The 27558-nt window shown below is 40.6% G+C and overlaps 1 protein-coding gene and 2 non-coding genes across 7 annotated transcripts in view; 2 read left to right on the top strand and 1 right to left on the bottom strand.

Annotated features, from left to right (window-relative positions):
- Positions 1 to 6056: 6056 nt before the first annotated feature.
- trnaf-gaa lies at positions 6057 to 6129 on the bottom strand. The gene has a single exon. It is a non-coding gene; the product is annotated as a tRNA-Phe (tRNA).
- A 200-nt stretch (positions 6130 to 6329) lies between these two features.
- trnan-guu lies at positions 6330 to 6403 on the top strand. The gene has a single exon. It is a non-coding gene; the product is annotated as a tRNA-Asn (tRNA).
- A 490-nt stretch (positions 6404 to 6893) lies between these two features.
- The window catches only part of nckipsd.L (NCK interacting protein with SH3 domain L homeolog), an 83308-nt gene continuing 62643 nt past the window's right edge, over positions 6894 to 27558 (top strand). For 2 of the 5 annotated variants that reach the window (XM_041589353.1, XM_041589354.1), the window contains exon 1: positions 6894 to 7225. In XM_041589353.1, coding sequence (XP_041445287.1) covers positions 7055 to 7225 — 171 coding nt within the window. In that variant the 5' untranslated portion in view covers positions 6894 to 7054. 5 annotated transcript variants of the gene reach the window in all.

Genomic DNA, 27558 nt, shown 5'->3' with positions numbered 1-27558 from the left:
TATATTCTCAGTGGAGGAGTAAGCAGTGGAAAAGCCTTGTTGACAAGATTGGGTATCTAAGTGATAACAGATCTTCCAGGCAAGGTTAAGGTTTCAAGGGTTGCTCAGTTCCCTTGAAGCTAATGGGTTCAACAACGGCAACAGATATTTGGAACCTTCTAAACTGTTTAGATGCCCTTGGTCCAAAATGTCTAGAAGATCTCAAATACAATTATTTATGGCTTTTAGAGCAACATGATTAAAGTGGCAAGGATAATGAGTGAGGAGAACTGAAATGGTGGCTTAGTGCTGGAGTAAGAATGGTGAAGAGAAGATGAAGAAGTTTGGGCAGAACCGGATCAAAGGGGGTAAAGGAAATGACACAAGGAGTAAGGAATCAATAGTGCATTCTGGGTATGTTGGTGATATGTCTGCATTCAGAACTTCTCCTTAGAGGGATTATGTCATGATTTTTATGATGTTGTTTTTATTTCTAAATGGCACTATTTACACTGCAAATGATTCACTCTACAATATAAAATTTAATTCCTGAACCAGCAAGTGTATTTTTTTTAGTTGTAATATTGGTGTGTAGGTGCATCTCAGGTCATGTTGCCTGGTCCTGTGCTTTCAGAAAGAGCCAGCACTTTAGGGTGGAACTGCTTTCTGACAGGCTGTTGTTTCTCCTACTCAATGTAACTGAATGTGTTGCTGTGGGACCTGGAAATTACTATTGAGTGCTATTCTTAGATCTACCAGTGAGCTGTTATCTTGTGTTAGGGAGCTGCTATCTGGTTACCTTCCCATTGTTCTGTTGTTAGGCTGCTGGGGGAAAGGGAGGGGGTGATATCACTCCGACTTGCAGTACAGCAGTAAAGAGTGACTAAAGTTTATCAGAGCACAAGTCACATGACTGGGGGCAGCTGGAAAACTGACAATATGTCTAGCCCCGTGTCAGATTTAAAAATTAACTATAAAAAAATGTGTGCACAATTCTGCTGGAGCAGCACTATTAACTGATGTGTTTTGAATTTTTTTTTCTCCCCATGACAGTATCCTGTTAAAGTTTCAGTAAGATGCAAGGACTGATAGAGGACAAATAGTGGACAGGCAGCGATAATTGGGGTTTTCATGTGGGATGAGTAAACCAGGAGTATAAGAATAAGAGTGTTCACTGGATACTTTTTTATATTTGAGATCTTCTAGACATTTTGGATCCAGGATATTTAAACGGTCTAGAAGGTCTCAAATATCTGTTGCTCAAAAGAGATAGGTGTCGATACAAAACAGCGCAGAGGTTCTGCTGCAAAAGTGCCTTTATTAACACTAAAATATCTGTTGCCGTTGTTTTCCGATACCTGAGAAGCCTGAATCAAAAAGGCCTAGAAAGTCTCAGGTATCTGACATTGCAGATAAATGTATCAGCGTCCATATAATAATCATTGTTTTATTGTTAATCCTAATGACTGCTCCTAATTATATTTGTGTTGTGTTAAGAGATTACGACCTGAGATTAGGATGCAGTCATCAAATTGGCCACAATCTCAAAGAATGGACCCCCAGCCCTTCCTACTTCATGATCTGCTGAGCAACTTCTCCTGCTCTATTGGTTTCTATAGGAAAGCTTTTCTCCATGTCACAAGGCAGAAGGTATTGGTGAGTGGGTGGTGGGATAGAACTTTCCGTGCTCCCAATGGGTTAACCTAAATTTTCTCTTATGTCATTTACTTGCCAGTGAAGCAAAGCTTGGAGAAGGACACATAAAGGTTGTCAGGAGACGATGGCACTGATAAGAAGAACCTATGCCGTCCCCTTGGAGACAGAAACAATCCACACTTTGTGTCTTGCCAGGAAAATTCCACCATTCAAGGGCAAGGAGATGTTATTTTTCACCCTTTGTCCTGTGTGCCAGGGCTAGTGAAAGATGGGTCCCGTGGAAAGGAGCAACATGTTTACAGTCGAGGCCGGGACAGCTGCTAATAAGCTCAGGGGAGAGGAATTAGAGCTTAAAGATCAAAACTGTGGCACAAGCTGTTTAACCCTTGGTGTGTGACTAACGGAATCCATCCATGAGCCAAGAACAACATTCCCAATGATACACTCTCAGTACAAGAGCAAAGGCAGTGAGATGTAAATAGGTATAGGAATCCAGCTAAATACATGTCCATCAGCTTTGCCCACAGAACAAGGGGATTCCTGGGAGGTTGCAGGAAATAATGTAAGGAAATCTAATATGCCGGAAGGATTACCCAAAGCACATGATGCACGTTGATAAAGGGCCCCAAGCTTAGCACACTTTATCCACTACCCTCCCTGTAGGAACGTGACCACAGTGTGGTTGGATCAGTGTTGGACTGGGGCCCTCCAGAGAACTTGACCTCAATGGCTTCCCATATAAAGTCACATGACATAAAATACATCACCCAGGTCTCAATCTATCATCTATCTATCTATCATCTATCTATCATCTATCATCTATCTATCTATCTATCTATCTATCTATCTATCTATCTATCTATCATCTATCTATCTATCTATCATCTATCTATCTATCTATCTATCTATCATCTATCTATCTATCTATCTATCTATCTATCATCTATCTATCTATCTATCTATCTATCTATCTATCTATCTATCATCTATCTATCTATCTATCTATCATCTACCTATCTATCTATCTATCTATCTATCTATCTATCTATCTATCTATCATCTATCTATCTATCTATCTATCTATCATCTACCTATCTATCTATCTATCTATCTATCTATCTATCTATCATCTATCTATCTATCTATCTATCTATCTATCTATCTATCTATCTATCATCTACCTACCTATCTATCTATCTATCTATCTATCTATCTATCTATCTATCATTTATCTATCTATCTATCTATCTATCTATCTATCTATCTATCTATCTACATACAATAGCTCATATCTCTTGTGATATACAATGTGTAGTTGATTTTCCCTGCAGTTTGAAGTTAGAAATCCATTGGCTCTGGCCTATAACTGGGAAATGAATAACTCTGCAATGTATTACAGATTACTGTTTTATGCAGGGGGTGGGGGAGGGGGGACACAGGTATCTGCTTAAAGTCACACACACACACAAACTCCAGATCAGCCTCTACTAGGAATGTAACTTCAATTGTAACAGTGTTATTATCACAATTCTGTGTCTGAACCATCATTTCTATAGACATATCACCATCTAGTGGGCACTACTGGTATTACAATCTAACGCCCTCAGTGTTATTCCTTTTGCTCATAAACACAGTCTTCAACTTATTCTGGGCAAAAGAACACAGAGCCATTTGAATCAGTCCCTGGTCCCTTTATATTGTGACTCCTGGCCCACTCTGATAATCAGTGCTAATAATACCATCCCTTGCCAATACGGGAATCATATTGTAGGTACCCCCCACCAGCATCAATAAGATCAAGTGCAAAGTTTTGCTGATGGTCCCTTCTGATCTAACGGAAGCTGCTCTGCACATAAAGGAGCACTCTTTTAGTAAATAAGGCCTGGCAATAAGGCCCATGGGAGTCTCACGGCTATTCACTATTTGTTATTATTTGTGATTATTATTAAAGGGTTTGGTCACCTTTAAATCAACTTTTAGTATGACGTAGAGAGGGATATTCTGAGACAATTTCCAATTGTTTTTCATTTTTTACTATTTGTGCTTTTTGAGTTATTTAGCTTTTTATTCAGCAGCTCTCCAGTTTGCAATTTCAGCAATCTGGTTGCTAGGGTCCAATTTCACCTAGCAACCATGCACTGATTTGTATAAGAGACTGGAATACGAATAGGAGAGGGACTGAATAGAAAGACAAGTAATGAAAAATTAGCAGTAACAATCAGAAATCATGGGACCCATACAAAAAATTCTGGGCCCCCCTGGTCTCTGAGCGCCCGAGCCTGGCCCCCCAAGCCCCACCATGGATTCCCCCCACTCCCCACCATAGTAAAAAGGCCACACAGACATCAGCGCCATAAACAGTAAACAAACACACAAGAGTTATAAAAAGCCATTGGTGGTCAGGGCCACCTGACAAGTTAAAAAAAAAATCATTGACGGTAAAGGCCCCCTATAAATAAAAATAAATTGGAGCCAGGGACCCCATAAAAGTTTTGAAAAAACATTGGAGGTCAGGCCCCCCCTACAAGTTAAAAATAAAAATTGGTGGTCAGGGCCCCTCTAAAAGTAAAGTTTTTTAAAAAAAAAACATTGGAGGTCAGGCCTCCCTACAAGTTAAAAAATCACTGGTGGTCAGCTCTCGGCTCCAATCGGTGGCTTTCGGCTCTTTAGACTTTCTCTGCACTGAACAACCAGACAAAGAAACAAAAGTTTCTAACTTTATTGGCTTTTGGCCGAGAGCCCGGAACAGCCACCAGGTGCAACTAAGATACTTTTGTAACAATTTTGAGATAAGCAAATAAGTAATTGGAACAATATAAGATAACAGGTCCCTTGGGAAAAGTTAGACTCACAGCTTAAAGGGCAATTCACCTTCATTAGCAAAACTGTAATAACTGAAAAAAAACACAGAAATATGTTCAAACTTTCATAACCTGCCAAATTCTGTAAAATGAACATGGTAATTAGGGGGTGTGGCCACAAAATGGGTGTGGCCAAAACCAAATATTTTTGTACCTCTTTTTATTTCCAAAATGTTGAAAGGTATGGAACAGAACACTACTTCCTGCCTTGCAGCTCTCTTGGCTTCCACTGATTGGTTACCAGGCAGTAACCAATCAGTGACTTGGGGGGGCACATGGGTCATATCTGTTGCTTTTGAAACTGAGCTGAGGATCAATTGCAAACTCACTGAACAATTATGACCCATGTGGCCCTCCTTATAGTCACTGACTAACTCGGAGTTAGAGAGCTGAAAAGCAGGAAGTAGTGTTCTGGCTATTTTGTTACACATCCAGTCACTCCAGCCTTTATATATTACATTTTTGCCTAACTAACTGTATTAGAAATATTTTTTATTTTGCACAGCCTGTCTATTTACCCAGTTTTTATTTTTATACTGAACTGTTCCTTTAAAGCACTGGGCCCGGAACAGTTGTGCCCCTGATGGCTCTGTGTAGCCTTACAGAGCATTTGTTTTTAGATTTGTTTTTAGATGGAGTCAGTGACCCCCATTTGAAAGCTGGAAAGAGTCAGAAGAAGAAGGCAGCAAACAATTCAAAAACTAAAAAAAGCTGCTTAGAATTAGCCATTGTACTAATACATACTAAAAGTTAAAAGACCAGTAACATAAAAAGATGTGTTTCTATATAACAAAATAAAACACCAAGACACATTTAAGTTTAAATTCGCTAAGTCTTTATTAAGAAATGTCTTACCAATTCTCCGCTTGCGCTCCTCTTCAGAAACGGCGACAGGGCGACGATCCATAGTGTGGCGTTCGATTTCTCCTCCCTGGTTATCTCCTATAGAAGGCAGGGAGGAGAAATCAAGCGCCGCACGATGGATCGTCGCCTTGTCGCCATTTCTGAAGAGGAGCAGGTGATTTTCATTTTAGCCGGCGGAGGGCGGGGGAAGATATTTCGGGGTGAGATTGTCGCCCCTGAAGAATAGGCGGTTTGTCGCTGGGGTGACTAATCTCCCCGAATCTGCTCGTGTGGACTGACCCTAAAAGTGTCTTGGTGTTTTTTTCCGATAAGTACAAAGTAATTTTTTTTTAAATTATTTGTATGTTACTGGTCCTTTAACTTAAAGATGAGCCATCCCTTTAAGCACTGACTCTACCATTTAGTTAAGCATTTTACATATGCTCTGTTTCATGACAAGGAACCGTATCTACACTTGAGAACACACGGCTACAAACAAGTTGTGGCTAAAATAACTAGTTTGTCAACTGTCCAAGCACAGGAAAAATAATGTGAATGCAGACCCTTGTCTAAAAACTGCGTATTTCCCCTTTAAATAAAAAAACACACGTATAATTGTTCAGTCATCAGCAGGGATAGATAACACGTCAGTTGCACTTTTGGTGGAAATATCAAACCTTAAAACAGATGAGAAAAAAAAACTGAACCCCAGCTCTTTGCCGAAACCCGGGATCGAACCAGGGACCTTTAGATCTTCAGTCTAACGCTCTCCCAACTGAGCTATTTCGGCAGCTGCTGTAACACCATGAACAACGTATTCTAGTATTCTATTATGACGTAAGACTGTTCTGGTTAATGTGATACCGCCTAGCGGGGGATCTGACTGGGAAACAATGTGCCTTAGTGCAGCGGCCCCGGCGGAGGGATCTGAAGAGAACACACGCTGCACATTGAATTCGAATAGGACATTTTTACAAGCTGATGTGCACCGTCTCTGTGGCGCAATCGGTTAGCGCGTTCGGCTGTTAACCGAAAGGTTGGTGGTTCAAGCCCACCCAGGGACGCGTTGTTTTTCGCAGACTAATATTTATTTCGCTTTAGGACGAACGAATGAAGTATTCCCGATCTGTGTATTTTTGGGGGGGCTGATGTAAGTTCTACTTTTGCCTCCTCATACCGGTTGTTTATCAAACGCTTTTGTTTAGTATATAAAACGGTTGGGAATCAGGACAGGCGTTAATAACCCATTTGTGTGATTATATATTCACGCACGTTCAGTTGTTTCAAGTGATTAATCCCAAAACGTCCTTCTTTCGCCTCAGCCACGTGAGTAACGTAGCGCAATGGACACTGGGCGGCGCTGTCCGCGCATTAATACGCCGGTTTTGCGCTACTGTGAGGGGAATGGATAATTCTGCTGTACGTCTCAGACTGTGGTGTGAATTTGTGTTCCACGAACAATAAAGTTTTGTTGAAAAAAAAGCCGCGCTTGTAGTTCACGTGACTTCAACGGGGAGTAGGCGGGGCCTGTGGGTGAGTGGGGCGGGGCCTGTGGGGGAGTGTGTCTGGTCTCTCCCACAGAATGCGCGGGCGCTTTTGGGGTTCACGTGACCGACCTTTAAGCGTGCACGCGCTTTAGTTGAGGTTGGCCCGGTTCGGTCCAGTGAGGCAGTTGCGTTGCGGCAGAAGGGACCGAGGAGGAGCTCGCCGGCGCCATGTACCGAGCTCTGTACGCTTTCCGCTCCCCGGAGGCCAATTCGCTGCAGTTCGGAGCCGGCGAGAGTTTCCTGATCCTGGAGAGGTCCAACCTGCACTGGTGGCTGGCGAGTCGCTGCAGCAGCGGAGAGACGGGATACGTGCCGGCCTCTTACTTGGAGCGGATCCAGGTGAGACACTGGCTGTACAACTACATCTCTCACTTTCCTTGTGCTACAGAGAGAGACCTTTATTGGCTGAGCTGCTGCACAACATCTTGTCACTCACACATTCAGTGGCTCAGTGGGATGTACTAAAGCCCCTCTGCTCCCATGTGGGTATTTAGTGTCTCTGCTGGTCCATTACTGCCCCTGGCTCCAAGGAAATCCCCTGTAATTGTGCCCAGTCCTGTAGCTTCTTGGATTAAAGACACGGGGGCTCATTTATCAACACTGGGCAGTTTCCCATAGCAACCAGTCAGTGATTTGCTTTTTAAAGCCAGCTGCAAGTAGAATAATGAATAAAACAATCTGATTGGTTGCCATGGGTTACTGCCCATGGGGAAATTTGCCTAGTGTTGATAAATGACCCCCAGCGACAGCCTTAGTTTTACCCCAGACAGGAGAGCAGAAATGCCCATGTAGAGCTTTCATTATTACCCTGTGCTGCCCCTCCATACCCTTCCCCAGCCTCACTGTACACTTCCATTATATTTCACTTATTTACACAATAGCTGAATGAACAACAAGTCCTGTGAGCTCCGTCCAACAACCCCCCTCCCATAAATACTGTACTTAATACCAGCGCCGGATTTCACTGAGGCGCGCCCCTAGGCCGCGCGGTCCGACCAGGCGGCCGCACGGTCCTAGCGCTCACCTCACTTTCCCAGCGCGCCGGCGAAAAAACGCAGACGCAGCTGCTGTAAGTGAATGGGGACGCACGCGTCCCCATAATGCGGCTGGGCGGCATGCCGCCCCTATTTTTTTGCCGCCCTAGGCCCGGGCCTATGCGGCCTTGCCGCAAATCCGGGCCTGCTTAATACACCAGAGATACATGTCTGTACTGCGGGGCAATTAACTTGCGTGGGGCACTGGCACATGAGGAGGATGAATGGCCAAGCCCAGGGTGGGCTGTTAGTGCCTCTAGGGTAATACACTGAGGGGCAATAGTGAAAGTAAATGCGTCTGGTCACTTCCATTAGTAGCCCCAATCTGATGCTCTGTGTGGCGCCTCCAGGGACATTCTTGGTACAATGGAATCTTTAGTGAAAGTAGAAGATATGGAAAGACAATGAGAAACCCATATAATATAAGTGTTGGAGTTGGATATTTCAAAAGAGAGATGTGAGTACCTCCAGCAATAATAAGTCAATCAGTTAAAAAAATTAAAAATGTATCAGGACATAGGAGACCGGACCTAACACGTTTCGTGTCTACTGGGGCACTTACTCATAGGCTGAATGACACACCCCTATACACAGGTTAGAAAGGGGCTGTAGCCAATCACAAAACAACTGTCACATGTTACCATTTTATACTATTAATAAAAATCCACCGATTGGTTAAAGTGCTAATTGTTACAAATATATCTGTGCAAGTCAATGTGCCAAAAGGTAACACAATAAATACTGAGTATAAATTACACCTCAAACAAACCAAGCCACAATTTTATACAAAATAATAATGAAACGAAAAAAAGGGGGAAAAAAAGGAAGGGGGGGTTAACCCCAAATTTGACAACTAACGGACTTTATACAGCTACAGTGGCAAATGATCATGTAGTAATTAGCAGGCCTTTATTAGACAACCCAGAGATAAGAATATGTTAATCTGAATCCTAAATAAATAGCCAAATATAGGTTAGATAAGGTATGTGTATTTTACGTCAGTAGATAACTTAAGGAGAGCCATTGGTTACTTAGAAAAAGCTCGTCACATCAAAGTCACTATTCAACCCAGAAGGTTTTCCTGCTCTGTAAAAAGAAAATCCATTTCGTTTCTAAACGGAGTAACTTTGGTAAAATATCTCCTCCCCCCCCCCCCGTTTTCCCTTAAAGGACCAGTAACATCAAAAAAAATTTTTAAAAAATTTGTTAGTATACAACGAAAAAAACACACCAAGACGAATTAAACTTTAAATAGCAAAGCCTTTATTAAGAAATAACTTACTGAAATTCCACTTCCGCTCCTCTTCAGAAACGGCGACCATCCATTCTACGACATTTGATTTCTCCTCCCTTGCTGTTTCTCTTCCATGACAGCTGTTCTCTGACCCGATCTCCTTCTCTTCTTCATCCTCCGTCCTCCCAGGTGTCCAACAGCAGCAGTAGGAAGGCGATGTGGGTAGCCTCCCAAATGTCTCTACAAAAGGTGCAGTAGGGTAGAGGAGTGCAGACACGAGCGTGCAGCCTGCGGGGGAGCCGAGCTGAACCGGTACTTATACATCCTCTGAGTTCTGCGCCATGGAAACGCTGTGTATCTAGAGCCCAGCAGCAGCGGTATGGGGGTCGCCTTCCTAGGATCTCCATGGACGTGCAGCTTGTGGGGAAGCCGAGGCAGAACCCCTGCCTATACTTCCTGCGCTGCCAACTCCGGCCGGGCAAAAGGGCCAATGCAACTTTAGGAGTCCGACCACAGCTCCTATCTCCGCTTACCGACACCTCCGTTCACGCCCACGGCCGCTTTGAAATTAAATGAGCGGCGGCTTCATTATTTGTGACCTCTTCCCCTGACCCGTGTTTGTCCATTTGTGTGTCACGACCCCGTTTTGTTTCACTGATCGCTCTGCCATTCATCTCGCCCATCTGATCCCATTCATGGACAGCTGCTGCCCGTTTAACAATCGTGCGAATTGTTTATTGATCATTAAAGGTTATTGTAAGCGGGGACTGTTTAACCCGACCCCCTGCATATAAACCACTCGCTGGGGTCGGCTGGGCTCATTTATTCCTTACAGATCCGCAACCCGAATGAATGGCAGAGCGATCAGTGAAACAAAACGGGGTCGTGACACACAAATGGACAAACACGGGTCAGGGGAAGAGGTCACAAATAATGAAGCCGCCGCTCATTTAATTTCAAAGCGGCCGTGGGCGTGAACGGAGGTGTCGGTAAGCGGAGATAGGAGCTGTGGTCGGACTCCTAAAGTTGCATTGGCCCTTTTGCCCGGCCGGAGTTGGCAGCACAGGAAGTATAGGCAGGGGTTCTGCCTCGGCTTCCCCACAAGCTGCACGTCCATGGAGATCCTAGGAAGGCGACCCCCATACCGCTGCTGCTGGGCTCTAGATACACAGCGTTTCCATGGCGCAGGACTCCGCGGATGTATAAGTACCGGTTCAGCTCGGCTCCCCCGCAGGCTGCACGCTCGTGTCTGCACTCCTCTACCCTACTGCACCTTTTGTAGAGACATTTGGGAGGCTACCCACATCGCCTTCCTACTGCTGCTGTTGGACACCTGGGAGGACGGAGGATGAAGAAGAGAAGGAGATCGGGTCAGAGAACAGCTGTCATGGAGGAGAAACAGCAAGGGAGGAGAAATCAAACGCCGTAGAATGGATGGTCGCCGTGTCGCCGATTCTGAAGAGGAGCGGAAGTGGAATTTCAGTAAGTTATTTCTTAATAAAGGCTTTGCTATTTAAAGTTTAATTCGTCTTGGTGTGTTTTTTTCGTTGTATACTAACGAATTTTTAAAAAAATTTTTTTGATGTTACTGGTCCTTTAAACACTCTATCTATACCCAAAACAGACAATTTAGTAATGTCTCCTCCATTGCATTCTTGAAAAGCTATTTGAGAATCTTGATGTCCCTTCTTTATGTCCAGGATATGCTCTCTGATACGATTTTTCAACGGACGGGAGATTTGACCTACATATTGAATACTGCAAACCTTACATTCTGGAAGATAAACTACGAATGAGGTGTTGCAATTTATGTACCACTTGATGGTGTATTCACGTCCAGTAACACTGGACCTGAATGATTTCGTTTTAGTAACTTGCGCATTTATACATTTATACATTCCCTTAGTGTTTCGCCAACTAGTGTTGGTAGTGGGTACTTGAACTAAACTGGGGGCAAGTTGATTGTCTATTGTGCGTGTGCGACGAGTAACTGTTTTGTAACCTGTATCTAACACCGGATCAAGGGCTGGGTCTGTTCTTAGTATGCTTACATTTTTTTCAAAGATTTTTTTAATACAGGTATAGGATCCCTTATCCGGAAACCTGATATCCAGAAAGCTCTGAATTACGGTATGGCTGTCTCCTATAGACTCCATTTTATCCAAATAATCCAAATTTTTAAAAATGATTTCCTTTTTCTCTGTAATAATAAAACAGTACCTTGTATTTGATCCCAACTAAGATATAATTAATCCTTATTGGAAGCAAAACCAGCCTATTGGGTCTATTTAATGTTTAAATTAATTTTTAGTACACTTAAGGCATGAAGACCTAAATTACGGAAAGATCCGTTATCCGGAAAACCCCAGGTCCCGAGCATTCTGGATAACAGGTCCCATACCTGTACTGTTATATTGTGGACTAAATTCTGTGATAAAGTGAACTGGATTATTTATTCGGACTTGTTGTGTGGTAATTTTTTACCAGTGTGTTATTTTCTGTCCTTGGACATGTCCTATCACGTTTCACACTAGGATGGAAATGAAGGGCCTGGCTGAAAGCACGATCTAGGTGGATTTCTGAATACCCTCTAGCGCGAAATCTCTGTTGTTGTATTTCTGACTGAGATACAAATTCCTGTGGATTAGTACATAATCTCCGCAATCTCATGAATTGCCCTATTGGTACTGCCTTAATAACGTGTTTTGGGTGGCAAGAGGTTGCCTGCAGCAAAGAGTTTCCTGAATTCGGTTTTCTATATATAGTGGACACAATTTGCCCATTATCATGGTATAGAGTTAAATAAAGGAAGTTGATAGATTCTCTATTGGAAAAAGGTTGTAAACGTGAGACCTATTTCATTACTATTCGCATATTCCACAAACTGTACGAATTCTACATGTGTACCTTGCCAAATAACAACTAGGTCATCGATATAATGGCCAAAAAACACAAACGGATTATCCATATTATAAACATACTCTTCTTCCCATCAACCCCATGAGGGGGCAAATTTCGCCCCCATCGCTGTGCCACGTTGCTGTAAGTAGTACTTGTTTTTGTACAAAAAGTAGTTATGTGTTAAGAGATACTCTATTGCGTCAAGTAGAAAAGTTTGTAAATTCAATGAATAGGTACTATAATTTATGAGATGATATTTAATCGCCTCAAGACCAACTTTATGGGAGATACGGGTGTATAATGATACAACATCTAAAGAGGTCCATATGAAACTTTCCTTCCAAGTAATTGTAGATAGTTGTTCTAAGATATGTTGGCTATCTCTAATATAACTGCGTAAACGGAAAACTAGTGGTTGCAAGTAAGTATCAACTAACTGTGCCAGGGGTTCTCCTAAAGACCCTATGCCTGATATTATGGTTCTCCCTACAGGGGGACATGTATCTTTATGGACTTTGGGTAAATGATAGATTATCGGAATGGATATACCTGGAGTTGGATATACCTTGTTACCATGTGACAGGGATTCCCTCCCTTCATCCTTCCTTTCTTCCCTCCCTTCCCTCCTTCTTTCTTTCTCCTTTCCTTCCTTCTACCCTCTCTTCTTCCCACCCTCCTTCCTTCCTCCTTCCTTCCCTCCCTCCTTATTTCTACCCTTCCTTCCCTCCCTTCTTTCCTCCTTCCTTCCCTCCCTTCTTTCCTTTTAGTATGATGTAGAGAGTGGTATTCTGAGACAATTTGCATTTGGTTTTCATTTTTTATTATTTGTGGTTTTTGAAATAATTAACTTTTTGTTCCACAGCTCTCTGGTTGGAATTTCAGCAGCTATCTGGTTGCTAGGGTTCAATGTAGCCTAGCAACCAGGCAGTGGTTTGAAAGAGAGAGAGACTGATATGAATAGAGGAGAGCCCACATAGAAAAATAAGTAATGTAAAGTAGCAATGACAATAATACAATTGTAGCCTCACAGAGCAATAGTCAGTGACTCCCAATTGAAAGCAGGAAAGAGTCAGAGGAGAAAGGCTTATGGTTAAAAAGTGTGTCTGTCAGCCAAAAATACATGGTGGCTGCTTATTTAAGCCTGGGACATGTTTATTTACATCCACTGGCCCTGAACCTCCACCACATTGGGGTCCTGGCCTTCTCTTTGCTTCAGTTCTTCTCCCAATCACGGCTGCTGTCTGTGTCTGTTAGTAGGAAGTTACCATTAAGACCTGTTTCCTGATGTGACAACGGGAAACATCTCATCATTTTTATAAGAATTTACTTACTATTTTAGGAATGTAACCGTATAATCACATGCCATAGACTATTACCTTGCTCAGCTATCGGACTAGTGCTTTAGGGTTAGGCCACATGAGGAGATTTGGGGAGATTTTGTCGACTAATCGCCTTCTGATTGACAATCGCCACGTGTGCATTAGTGCAGGTGACTTTTCATTATAGCCTATGGGAAAACACGCTGAGGCAGTTCGGGCAGATTGTCGCTCATAAGACGAGGCGATTAGTCGACAGGCGACAAAATATCCCCGAATCTCCTCGTGTGAACTAACCCTTAAGGTGGTCTGAAGCTTCAGAAAGGGGGAGGCCTAGCCTGGGGCAACTTACAGTAAAGGCACATGGTATCTACTTATTTAATATCTTGGGCATCTGTTAAAGGGGTGATTCACCTTTATGTTAAGTCTTAGTATGTTCTAGAATGGCCAATTGTAAGCAACTTTACAATTGGTCTTCTTTATTTTTTATAGTTTTTTTTTAATTATTTGCCTTTTTATTCTGACCCTTACCAGCTTGCAAATGGGAGTCTCTGACCCCATCTAAAAACAAATGCCCTGTAAGGCTACACATTTATTCATATTGCCATCTTTAGATTCAGGCCTCTTCTATTCATATTCCAGTCTCTTATTCAAGTCAAAGCATGGTTGCTAAAGTACTGTGGTCCCTAGCAACCAGATTGCTGACATTGCAAACTGGAGAGCTTCTGAATTAAACGCTAAGTAACTTAAGAACCACAAATAAAAAAAAAATATATAGATTCTGTCATTTTATGATCAAATGTATGACCACACAGGGGGACTCTGAACCCAAATATCTGAAGATCCTGTGGACCATCGGGTACTAATATCCCTCTATACAAAGTCAGCTGCGTGGGCAATTTGGAAATATTCAGCTTTATTGGGCCTTAATTGCCTATTTATTTGTACAGGTATAGGATCTGTTATCCCGAATACTCGGGACCTGGGGTTTTCTGGGTAACAGATCCTTCTGTAATTTGGATCTTCCTACCTAAAGTCTACTAGAAAATCATTTGAACGTTAAATAAACCTAATAGGCGGGTGTTGCTTCCAATAAGGATTAATTATATCTTAGTTTGGATCAAGTACAAGATACTGTTTTATTACTACAGAGAAAAAGGTAATCATTTTAAAAAATGTGGCTTATTTGGATAATATGGAATCTATAGGAGACAGCTTGTGCAAAATTCAGAGCTTTCTGGATAATGGGTTTCTGGATAACCGATCCCATACCTGTATCAATATCAGATTTGGGATTTTGCAACAGATGCCCCAGTGAATATAACCAAGGGTACTCCGGGTACCTCTCTCCTAATGCTGCGCTTCTTCACTTTGTATGAATAATTAGTGAGTGCTGGGATCAATTCTGTTTTTTTTTTCTTTTCTTTTATATCTATGAAGTGAAAGTGGTTGGATTTTGTTCTAAGGGAAATAATCCTCATATGAAAACTACAACTGGGAATGTTTTTTGTTTTTTTTATTGTTATTATCTTTTGCTGCAAGTGTTTTGGAAAATGCTTGTTGAGTCTAGAAATCCCTTGCTAAAACCTCTTTTATCTGATCTGGAGCTGCTGCTTGTTCTAAAACACTGCAAATAGTCATTGGGGAAAATACAAACACTACATGTTGCACATATGACTTAAAAGAGAACGAATGGCAAATTATGCCAAAAGTTACACCTTCAAGTGATTATATTTACTTACCGGACACCCCGTGCTCCTATCAGCAGAAAACTGCACCGGCCTGGGGTTATTCCAGCGAGCACCAGGGAGCAATTGTCTTCCAGCTTCTTCTTTCTTCTCGAAAGGAAGTGGAGTGAAAAGCTGAATTTTAACGAAAAGCCGTTTATTTCATTCTACTGCGCCTGAGTCTGCCCCGGGAAATTTGAAAACCGAAGAAGAAGGAAGATGATCGATCCGTGGTGCTCGCTGGAATAACCCTGGGCCGGTGCAGTTTTCTGCTGAGTAAGGGTCAGGGGAACCCCACCACAAAACTGTTATTTGCACGTCTAACTTTGCAACTTCCCAATATACATTCATTTAAAATTCTCAACTGCTTTAAAATTATTTGTAAATGCAATTGCTGTTGTTTATCCTTATCTATGTGCTGGTTCTGACTCAACAACATCGTTGGTCGTTCTTCTCCAGGTTTGTTAAATCAATTGGCTTCTGCTACATTTTTTCAGTAGTCAGAGCCAGAAGGACGAAGAATATAAACAGCCAGGCCGATACACTTTTTCAACAGCATTTCTATTAACACGTGACTTAAAAACCATTAAAGATGTTTAATAAATATCTAATGAACATTTGCTTTGACTCATATTCCCCCACCCCCCCATTCATCAACTTTTTGAGTTTTTCAAGAGTATTTTCATCAAATACTCGAATTTATCAGGATAAAAAAAAACTAGTATTTTTAAAGATGTATTATGCCCGAAGCTGCAAAAAGCCTGAATCCCAAAATACCTGTCGAGGTTAATGTAGAAGTCAAAGGGAGAGGTTTCTTGAACCATTTTAAGATGTTTTTAGCCTTCATGATTTTTCTGTTTTTTTTCGCTTGTTTGCGCTCTAAAACTCGAATCAATTTGAGTACAATTATGGGATGCATTATACGGAAACCCGTTATCAAGACATCTTTTCTCCCATAGACTCCATTTTATCCAAATTATTCACTTTTTTTTTTTAATGATTTTCTTTTTTCCCTGTAATAATAAAACAGTAGCTTGTACTTGATCCAAACTAAGATATTAATTAATCCTTATTGGAAGCAAAACCAACCTATTGTGTTTATTTAATGTTTACATGATTTTCTAGTAGACTTAAGGTATGAAGATCCAAATTACAGAAAGATCCCTTATCCGGAAAACCCAAAGGTCCCAAATAATAGAATAATCGTTCCATAACTGTATTCGGCCACTGGGAATGATGGGAGGTACAACATTGCCCCGACCGCTGCTCCTCTATAAATAATAATGAAAAAAGGAAAGTTGCCAGCTACATGTTGTAACCTCCATCATTTCCAGTGGCTGTAAGGTGATTAGGGACATTGATCCCCATTTGAAAACTGAAAAGAGGTAGAAGATGGCAAATAAGAAAAAAACTATTAAAAAATGGAGACCAGTTGAAGAAGAAGATGATGCTAAAAATTCGCCAATCTATAACATACTAAATATAATGGTGAACTGTCCCTTTAAAGAGGTTGTTCACCTTTCAGTTAATTTTTGGTACGTTGTAGAATGCCCAATTTAAAAAAAAATTCAATTGGTCTTCATTATTTTATTTTTTTTATCATTTTTAAACTTTTTGCCTTAATCTTCTGACTCTTTGCAGCTTTCAAATGGAAGTCACTGACCCCATCTAAAAACAAATGCTCTGTAAGGCTACATATGTATTGTTATTGCTACTTTTTATTACTCATCTTTCTATTCAGACCTCTCCTATTCATATTCCAGTCTCTTATTCAAATCATTGCATGATTTTGCATTGCAAAAACTCCAAATAATAAGAAATGAAAACCATTTGCAAGTTTTTTCAGAATATCATTCTTTACATCTTACTAAAAGTTTAATCAAAGGTGAACAACCCCTTTAAGGATCTTTTATGGAAGGCCACCTGCTCACAACCACATTTTAAGTAATTTAGCCCTTTGTACAGTAGAGTTGCTCTTCTTCACTTCCATATCGGCTGATGGACCATACCCAATGGGCAAACCCACCAAAATATCAGTACCTTGATTAGAGTCCTGTAGCGGGTCGGGTACTCACGGATTACCCGCAAAAACCTGCGGGAAGTTTCAGGAGCAGGTATAGACGCGGGTCGCGGTTCGGGTCCCGGGTCTTATATGCTTATAATACACAAAAGCCATGAATATCCTGTAAATTATATCCTTATAAACGGTGAGTTCTGATGTCATTTCTGTCACATGACTCATTGAAATTTGTGTATTATAATAAATAAAGTACCCCCAGTTGTAAAATATGAGGATATTAGAAGTTACCTCGGAGTTCCATGACCTGTATAAAAACACTCGGCCTTCGGCCTCATGTTTTTATATGGTCATGAAACTCCTCGGTAACTTATAATATCCCTATATTTTACAAAAGGGGGTACTTTATCCACTATATATTCTCCACCCTACTTCCAATGATGTCACTTCCAGTTCAACAACAGCACTTCCTGTTTCTTGATGGTCAGCGGGTCGCGGATCGGGTTGCATATAAGGTACTTCAGGGTCGGGTAGCGGATCCAAGCGGGTAAGTATGTTGGTTGGGTTCAGGTTTAACAAATTGGTTCCTCGCAGGACTCTAACCTAGATATCAGCTGGGATGGATCAGCTAAAAAAGCAAAAACAATGGTGTGTTCTGGGGGCGGTACGTCAGTGCCATTTAGTTGGATCAGAGCATTTTCAAAATGAAATCTCAGATGTTCAGCGTGATTCAACAGAAAGTAATTACTGGCTTTATAAGCCACGGATGAGATATTTATTAACTGCATTTCTACATTAATATCCACTGTCACTGATTAAATATGAAACGGAATATAAAGCCCCTTTGTTCTCGGGGTTTCGCGAGTGCCCACTGAATTATTAGAGGCAATGCACAAGAGCAACATTTTGGCAACTGCAGAACAATTGTCCCTTTGTGGAACAATGATGCCTTTTTATTTAGTTTTGTATCAGAAACCAGTTTTCACCTTCAGGTGTTTTTGAATAGTTAAAGGGATTCTATCATGGTTATTATGGTGTCGTTTTTATTTCTTAATTACACTGCTTTCACTGCACATAATTCACCTTATTTAATTTCATTCCTGTATTTTTTTAGCAGTAATATTGGTGTGTAGGTGCATCTCAGGTCATTTTGCCTGGTCATGTGCGTTTAGTAAGAGCCAGTGCTGCACTGTGGAACTGCTTTCTGGCAGGCTGTTGTTTCTTCTATTCAATGAATGTGCCTCAGTGGGACCTGGATTTTTCTATTGAGTGCTGTTCTTAGCTCTACCAGGCAGCTGATATCTTGTATTCGGGAGCTGTTATCTGGTTACCTTCCCATTGTTCTGTTGTTAGGCTGCTGGGGCAGAAGGGTGGGGGTTGATATCACTCCAACTTGCAGTACAGCAGTAAAGAGAGACTCACATTTATCAGAGCACACGTCACATGACTGGGGGCTCCTGGGAAACTAACAATATGTCTAGCCCCATGTCAGATGAAAAATATCAGTTTGCTCTTTTGAAAAATGGGTTTCAATACAGAAGTATGCTGGAGCAGCACTATTAACGAATACGTTTTTAAAAAAAAAAATGTTTTCCCATGACACTATCTCTTTAATTTCGTTGAATTAGCCGCATTTCTGCAATCTGATTTATGTCTAGAGCAGTGATTCCCAACAGTGGCTCACGAGTAACATATTGCTCACTAACCAATTGGATGTTGCTCCCAGTGGCCTCAAAGCAGGTTCTTATTTTTGGATTCCAGGCTTGGAGGCAAGTTTTGGTTGTATAAAAACAATGTGTACAGTCTCTCCTGTAGGCTGCCAGTCCACATAGGGGCTACTATTAGCCAATCACAGCTTTTATTTGGCACCCCCAGGGTATTTTTTTCATACCTGTGCTGCTCTCAAACTCTTTTTACATTTGAATGTGAAAAAAATTGGGAACCCCTGGTCTAGAGCATCAGGCTACTGTACTGGTTTGCTTGTAGAGCACCTATGTGTACGTGGAGGCTCTCCATGCTTTCACATATTCTCATGGCCATTGCTTTTATTACCACCGGCCAATGAGGCTGGCCTGTGTGTATGTGTATATATATACTGTATATTATATATATGTAGCTATGTACAGGTATGGGTCCTGTTACCCAGAATGTCTGGGACCTGGGGTTTTGTGCATAAGGGATCTTTCTGTAATTTGGATCTCTGTCATTTAATTCTACTAAAAAATCAGTTATTAAATCGTTAATAAATAAACCTAAAAGCATTGTTTTATCTCCAATATAGATTCATTATCTTAGTTGGGATCAAGTACAAGCTACTGTTTTATTATTACAGAGAAAAATTTAATTCTGTATTAAAATGGAGTCTATGGTAGATTGTCATCCTGTAATCCAGAGCTTTCTGGATAACGGATCCCATACCTGTATATGCATACGCAGTGTCTCCATCAAGGGGTTGATATAATATGCTTGTGTTGGAGTAGGTTAACACATTCACATCAGATTGGTGTAAAACATTTGGGACAGTTGGTGTTTCTGTTCACATTTCCATAACGGTGTTGCATGAATAATTTTATACAATTCTGGTATTTAGTAATTCCTCTCTGAATAGCGCACGGGGTATGTATTCTCATGAAGCCACTTTAGTCAGCAAATCTGTTCCTCTCTAAACAGATACATTTGTGATTTTGTCTCATTTTTTGGCTGGAATGTTATATCAGACCATCATTATGCTGAATGTCCTATATAAACTATAATAATGACATGTGTAAATGTGGAGCTTCCAATAAGCCTCCATGCTGCACTCATTGCTCTGATCTCTACTATGAGCTGCCTCTATCACAGCTCAATGGTCTGGTCTCTTGGTAGCCGGAATGTAAGGCCTTAATGGGGCAGAATAATACATATGTCAACGTTTATACCAGGTCTCATTAGTAACCCTTAGGTAAAAATAAGAAAGCATGGATTTGGTTGCTATGGGTTACTAGACCTTCTGTAAATTTTAGAACATTCTATCCAGTTTGCTCTAATTATATAGTAGCCATAAGTTGGAAGGGTGTCTGTAGGTTAGTGGGTGTGGGCCTGCAAGCCCAGGAACAGTACACTAATTTTGCACATTAGCGATGGGCGAATTTAACCCATTTTACTTTGCCAAAAATGTGAGCACCTGATCCTTAAGGATTACGCACAAGGTTTGAGCGCTCCATTATTGTGTGGTGCCACTTTAGTGACGTCATTGGCGGGGTGGCCCCCAACTATAAAAGGAGAAGGGAATCTGGGGACGGGCAGGTGTGGGTTCTCAACCCGCACATCACTGTTCTACATATAGGGACAGATTTATCAAGGGTCAAATTGAAAGTTTGAATTCGAAACTTGAATTTTCAAGTTTTTTTTATGGTCAACTGTCAAATCCGAATAGGGAGTTATTCAAATTCAATTCGAGTTTTTTTAAAAAAATTCTAATTTGATTTTCGAGATTTATCATACTCGGGTCCTTTAAGAACTCAAATTTGACTATTTGCCGCCTAAAACCTGCCGAATTGGTGTTTAAGTCAATGGGAGAGGTCCGGGGATCAATTTGGAGATGTTTGCAGCCTTCCTGACATTCGAGTTTTTAAAAAAATTATTTTTTTTAAAGTTTTCGTGTTGACTCTATTCATCCGAGTTTTAAAAATTTGATTTTATTAATACATTTTGAGTTCCTGTGAGTTTTAAAAAAACTCGCATGGATTCAAAATTCAACACTTGATGTGCCTCATTTACCGAGGGCCAAATTTATTAAAATTCCAGATTTGTTCTACAAACAAATTCCATTTGTTCTGGGATTTAAGGGAAAAAAGGTGACTTTAAATATAGTTTTACAAACTCAAATTTTCACGATTTATCACATTAAAGGGGTTGTTCATGTTTGAAATAACTTTTAGTATGATGTAGAGAGTCTGAGACAATTTGCAATTTGTTTTAATTATTATTTATTTAAGGTTTTTGAGTTATTTAGATTTTTATTCAGCAGCTGTTCAATTTGCATTTTAAACAATCTTGTAGCTAGGGTCTAAGTTATCCTAGCAACCACGCATTGATTTGAATAATAGACTGGAATATGAATAGGAGAGGCCTGAATAGAAATATGAGTGATACAAATTAGCAATAAGAATACATTTGTAGCCTTAAGCTGGCCATAAACGCAAAGATCCGATTGTACGAATAGAGGATTCGTACGATTTTCGGACCGTGTGTGGAGAGTCCCGACATTTTTCGTCCGGCGGAGATCGGTCGTTTGGTCAATCGGACAGGTTAAAAGATTTCTGTCGGCTGCCGATAATATCTCTGCGTGTATTGCCGATCATACGATTTTCAGTGGGAGACTGTCACTAGCTTTGGTCAGACATAACTTTCATACGATTGATGTCAGGGGCAGAACATCGGCTGATCTGTTCTTTTGTGCTTTATTTGATCTGAATCGTTATTGGCAGGTCGGGAGATGGAGAAGTTTGATCGTTTGATGATTCTTACGATCGGATCTTTGCGTCTATGGCCAGCTTTACAGAGCCAGAAGAAAAAAATGCAAATAACTATAAAACTATATATAAAAAAAAAACGAAAACCAATTGAAAAGTTGCTTAGAATTGGCCATTCTATAACATACTACAATTTACCTAAAAAGGTGAACCACCCCTTTAAGGGGCCGATTTATCAAGGCTCGAATAGTAAATTTCAAAATTCACAAATTCGAATTTTAATCCCCCTATTCGAATGTAATATTTATCACACATCGACCATGGCAACAGTCCTAATCCAATTATTCGCCACCTAAAACCTTCCGTGTTGATGACACAAGTCAATGTCAGAGGTCCGTTGAGCCATTTGGAGATATTAGCCTTCCTGACATCGAGGGGTTTTTTTAGGGAGAAAAAAATAGATTTGTGTCGAATTGAATACGATACGATCTAATACGATTGGAATTTTCGGGTCGGAACCATTCAATCGAATATTAGATATGCAAATTTGTTCCTAAATAACTTCCCTGTTGAATTGTGAGTATATTTGAATTAAAAAAAAATTCACATGAATTCGAAAATTCGAACTTTAATAAATGTGACTCTAAATAATTTTCTAAATGCCTAAATCCTGTTGATATTCTATAGTCAATGGGGGGTGTATCTAAACCAGTCATGCAACTTTGTCACGTATTGTCGCCTCATTAAAGATAAATAATGAGATTTTTCACTTTCCCGACAATTATACATCATTGCCATTAACTCATTTGAGTTTTCTTCTATGAAATATACTAGTGAATGAAGGGGAAAAACAGTTTTTTTTTTCTTCTTGAAGAAAAGGTTGATAAATCAGCATATTTTTCTCTATTCAAGGAAAAGCCACAAGGCAACGCAGAATCAATTACCCTTTATCCAAAAAGGCTCGTTAACATTTACTGCACTGTAGAGTGGGGAGCATTTTAAAATACACAGATATACTAAATCTGAGCCTGTAATGTGGTGGAATTTATCTGAACCTTTAAAATGTAGATATTAAGTAGGAAAAGTAGGGTAATTATGTGATGGCCGTATTCCATTACATTCCCCTTGCCATTTGGATTTCAAACTGAAAAAAAAAATGAACTGATGCAGATTTATTCAGAGTGGTCCTTTGAGCCCTTTGGCAGTTTCTATTTTAAGTGATTCCTGAGATATTAGCAGTTTGAGACTGCTAATACAAGCATGGGACCTGTTATCCAGAATGCTCTTTACCTGGGGGTTTTTTTTGGATAGGGGATCCTTCTATAATTTGTATCTCCATACCTTAAGTCTACTATAAAATGATTTAAACATTAAATGAACCCAATAGGCTGGTTTTGCTTCCAATAAGGATTAATTATATCTTTTTTGTTTGATCAAGTACAAGCTACCAGCGCCGTTTCTGTATCCATTGCCGCCTGAGGCGGCTCCAGTAATGCTGCCCCCCCCCAGCCCGATTCACGCTAGTGCGGAGAGCGCAATTGCGCTCTCTCGCCCTAGTAAAGCCAAATTTCCGGTTCAAAAACCGGAAATTCGGCTCTTAAAGGCACCAGGAGCGTCTTTTTGCCGCCCCTGGAAACCTAGCTGGCGATGCCGCCTGAGGCGAGCGCCTCAGCTCGCCTCATTGGCGGATCGCCCCTGCAAGCTACTGTTTTATTGTTACAGAGAAAAACATTTTTAAAAATGTGATTAATTGATGGAGTCTATGGTCTATAATTCGGAGCTTTCTGGATAACAGATGCGATACCTGTACCAGGCTTTCAGCTCAACAGCTCTCTTGGAGCATCAGCGACCCTAAACATCTGTGCTCTTCCTGTATTCAGTTGGGTTGTTGACTCTAAGCTGAGCCAAAAGTCTGGTATTTGCAGTCTAAAAACGCAGATATCTCAAAAACCATTAAAATGGAAAATGAATGTAGTACGTTTATATCCATAACATTTTTAAAGCGGACCTGTCACCCAGATATAAAAAGCTGTATAATAAAAGTCCTTTGCAAATTAAACATGAAACCCCAATTCTTTTTTTTTTTTTTTTTAAAAAATACATACCTTTTATAAACTCGTTTGAAAGTCTCAGCTGTCAATCATATAATACTTGCCCCACCTCTATGCCTAAGGCAGGCAATTACTTTCACTTTCCTTTCTGCACTTAGATTTTCCAGCCCTCCCACATTCCCCCTTCCTCCTCACTAATGCAGGTGTATCAAACTCAAATAAACAGTGCTCCAAGTCGAGGGCCGGACAAGTTCAGTGTTTATTGAAAACAAATTGAAATATTGTATATATTGAACCTGGAACTAACACAGTACAGAAGTTATATCCTATAAAACAACATAAATGTTATGCAGTGAAAACATTTCCCGAAAGGAACCTTCCCTGAGATTTCTGATTCTGACTTTTCCATCCTCGGGGTTTAATAAATTCCAAAAAATTTGTGATTTTTTTTAAAAGTCAGATTTTATGGGGGAAAAAACCAAAATCACGAATTTTTCGTGATTTTTGCATTCGGAGTTTAGTAAATAACCCCTTTGGTGTCTCATCTTGGATACAATCTATGTCTGAGGTCAGGCTCACAGCTGAGTCCACCTTCCGTTAAGCCGCCATTTTTCAGGGAGAGGGGTAACGCTAGCTCCGCAGGTAAGCTGCTGATACACAAGCAAAACAGGGACTAGCGCGCCTTTGATTGACATTGCATCACACTAGCAGTTCATTGTGGGACTTGCAGTTCTAATAGTGTGGAGGCAATATACCGGCTGGCAAGATCTAATAATAATTAGAAATTATCACAAGGAATCTCTTTGTGGAACGGTCCTGGCCAGCGGGCCTTGAGTTTGACACGTGATCTAATGTGTAGCCAGTGCTTGGGCCTAGACATTGGTGCCCCATTCTGGTGCATAAACAAGATTTCTCCATGATGCAAAGTTTGCCTTAACAAAAGTGTCCACAAAATGGCTCCTGTGTGATGTGATTGTAAATTAAAAGACTAAAGGAATTGAGATTCAAATACTTAATATAGTGTACGTGAAGTTTGTTTTGCTTGGCTTACATCATTACATTTGGAATTATTTCTTAAGGTGACCGGTCCCCTCTAAGTTAAAGGGCACCAATCATGACCAAAATCATTTAAGTAAATACACTATGTGAAAGTTCAAGAACTCCGATTTTTAAAACAGAATTGTTTGTATAATGTAAATGATCAGCTCACTGTACCTTCTGCAAGATCTCCCCTATCTCCCCTGCAGTTCTAGCTGAGGCAGTCATCTTGGATTTCACTGGCTCCTCCTACCTATATCTTCCCAGCCAACTGTAGCTCTGAAATCTCGCACATGCTCAGTTGAAATTCCTTGCTTGCTTATCAACCCCAGGGGCGCTCCACCAATGTCTCAACTCGCCTCAGACGGCAGCGCCCCCCTGGTTGCCAGGGCTGGCAAAAATGCTGCTCCTGGTAACTAAGAGCCGACTTTCCGGTTTTCAAACCGGAAATTCGCTATTGCGCTCTCTACACTAAGCGTCGCGGACTGCCCCTGCCCTCTCCGGCGTTGGGAGGGGTGGGGGCAGCGAAAGAAGGCCGCCTCAGGCGGCATAATAGCAAGAATCACCCCTGATCAACCCTTCTAAGCTATTTTCAAATCAGCCAAACCTGTGTGTTAGCTTCTGTTCAGTAGTGCTGCCACCTGCTGGAAGTTACTGTGTGCCCTTCATTTGCATAATGACTTTACCAGCATGGGACAAGATAGGGAAATATCCTGATACTTCTAGTGGAGTAGTTTACTAAAACAAGGCATTCTGGGTAGAATACTCAAGCCAGTGCTACAATCTGAGCATGCTCCTGAAATTTGCATATTAGAGTCTCTGTTATAGTCACAGTATGGCCTCCCTCAGTGAAAGAACCCATTTGACAAAGTAAGGGATTTTTTTAAAACCTGCAGTTTTTCCAAAAAACTATATATGTAGTTTGATTAAATGTGTTTAGCTTGTACTGGTCAGATTGTTAATATGTGTTTGATTTTGGCTGTGATAGGTAAGTTCAGAGTGTCCAACATCGTAACCTTTTGCCTGTAAATGATGTGTCTGAGCAGCATGAGAGCTCCATATATATTTGTACTTGTTATTTATATATGTACTTGTTATTACAGCTCAGATGATTGGGGTTTGTGTTTTACTGCCTTTGCCTGCTACCGTAAAACAAATGATCCCTGTGTTCCCTTTGTCATCCAAATAGAATAATGACATTGTCACTAGGAGAAGCTGCAGAATCGGTGAACTTACATGACTTCTCTGTGCATTGCATTTGTCCTGCTTCTCTTACCTGCTGAAATACTTGGTCCGACTCCAATCTGTAGAAAATAGACATAGGGGACAAGTTCAAATGCTGCTTTTATTTGTTATAAGTGTCTATTAGATGGATTTAGTGATTTAAATTCCAAAGTCTACCACAAAAGAAACGCTGGTGTGTCCCATCGGAGAGGATGGTTCTCCCTTCCTCCTAAATTATTTTGGTGAGAAAATGCCCTTTCTTACCGGTACTTAGCTTTTTGTTGATCCAAGAAAGGAAAACAGCAGTAATGACTAGGGATGTACCATTCAGGATTTGAACTTTTTTAGCAGGATACACATTTGGCCGAATCCTCGAACCTGCCCGAACTGTATACATATGCTAATTTGCATATGCAAATGAGGGGCGGGAAGGACCATCACGTAACTTTTTGTCACAAAACAACATGTAAAAAATGTTTTTTCCCTTCCTGTCCCTCATTTGCTTATGCAAATTAGGATTTGGTTCGGTGTTCATCCGAATCTTTCATGAAGGATTCTGGGATTTGGCCAAATCTTTGATAAATGGATTTGGCCGAATCCCAAATAGTGCATCCCTAGTTATGACTTCCATGTTCTGTGAGCTGTTAATTGACCATTCTGTAACTTGGTGACATTTGGAAAAAACATTCAGGGCTGGAACTAGAGTTAGGCAGGAGAGGCATGTGTCTGGGGTGCAGGCCTCTCCTATTCATACTCCAGTCTCTTTTTCAAATCAGTGTATGGTTACTAGGGTAATGTGGACCCTAGCAACCAGATGGTGGAAATTGCAAACTGGAGAGCTGCTGAATAAAAAGCTAAATAACTCAAAAGCCACACATTTTTAAACATGAAAACCAGTTGCAAATTGTCTCAGAATATCACTCTCTACATCATACTAAAATTTTATTTAAAGGTGTTGTTCTGAACAGGTCTGAATAGAAAGATGAGCAATAAAAAGTAGCAATAACAATACATTTTTAGCCTTACAGAGCATTTGTTTTCAGATGGGGTCAGTCACCCCCCCGATTTGAAAGCTGGAAAGAGTTAGAAGAATAAGGCAAATAATAAAAAAAAAACTATAAAAAAAGAAAAATAAAGGCCAATTGAAAAGTATGCTTCACTTTTGAAATAACTTTTAGTATGATGTAGAGAGTGATATTCTGAGACAATTTGCAAATTGTTTTAATTTTTTATTATTGAAGGTTTTTGAGATAATTAACTTTTTATTCAGCAGCTCTTCAATTTGCATTTTAAGCAATCTGGTAACTAGGGCCAAATTACCCTAGCATCCATGCATTGATTTGAAAAAGAGACTGGAATATGAATAGGAGAGGCCTGAATAGAAGGATCAGTAATAAAAAGTAGCAATAACAATACATTTGAAGCCTTACAGAGCAATTGTTTTCTTAGAAGTGGACAGTGACACCCATTTGAATCAGAAGAAAAGGACAAATAACAATAAAACTATTAAAAATAAATAATGAAAACTAATTGAAAAGGTGAACCACCCCTTTAACTATAGTAATTTGTTAGAAAATGAGGGGCCAGAAGTCGTATGGGTGGAGTTCTTCACCAATTGTAAAGAATCCAGCAAATTAATTTTAGGAGTATGCTATAGACCCCCTAATGTAAGTGAG

Source organism: Xenopus laevis, chromosome 4L (genome assembly GCF_017654675.1).
Source record: "Xenopus laevis strain J_2021 chromosome 4L, Xenopus_laevis_v10.1, whole genome shotgun sequence".
Lineage (NCBI taxonomy): Eukaryota > Metazoa > Chordata > Amphibia > Anura > Pipidae > Xenopus > Xenopus laevis.
This window is presented reverse-complemented; position numbering and strand designations above follow the sequence as displayed.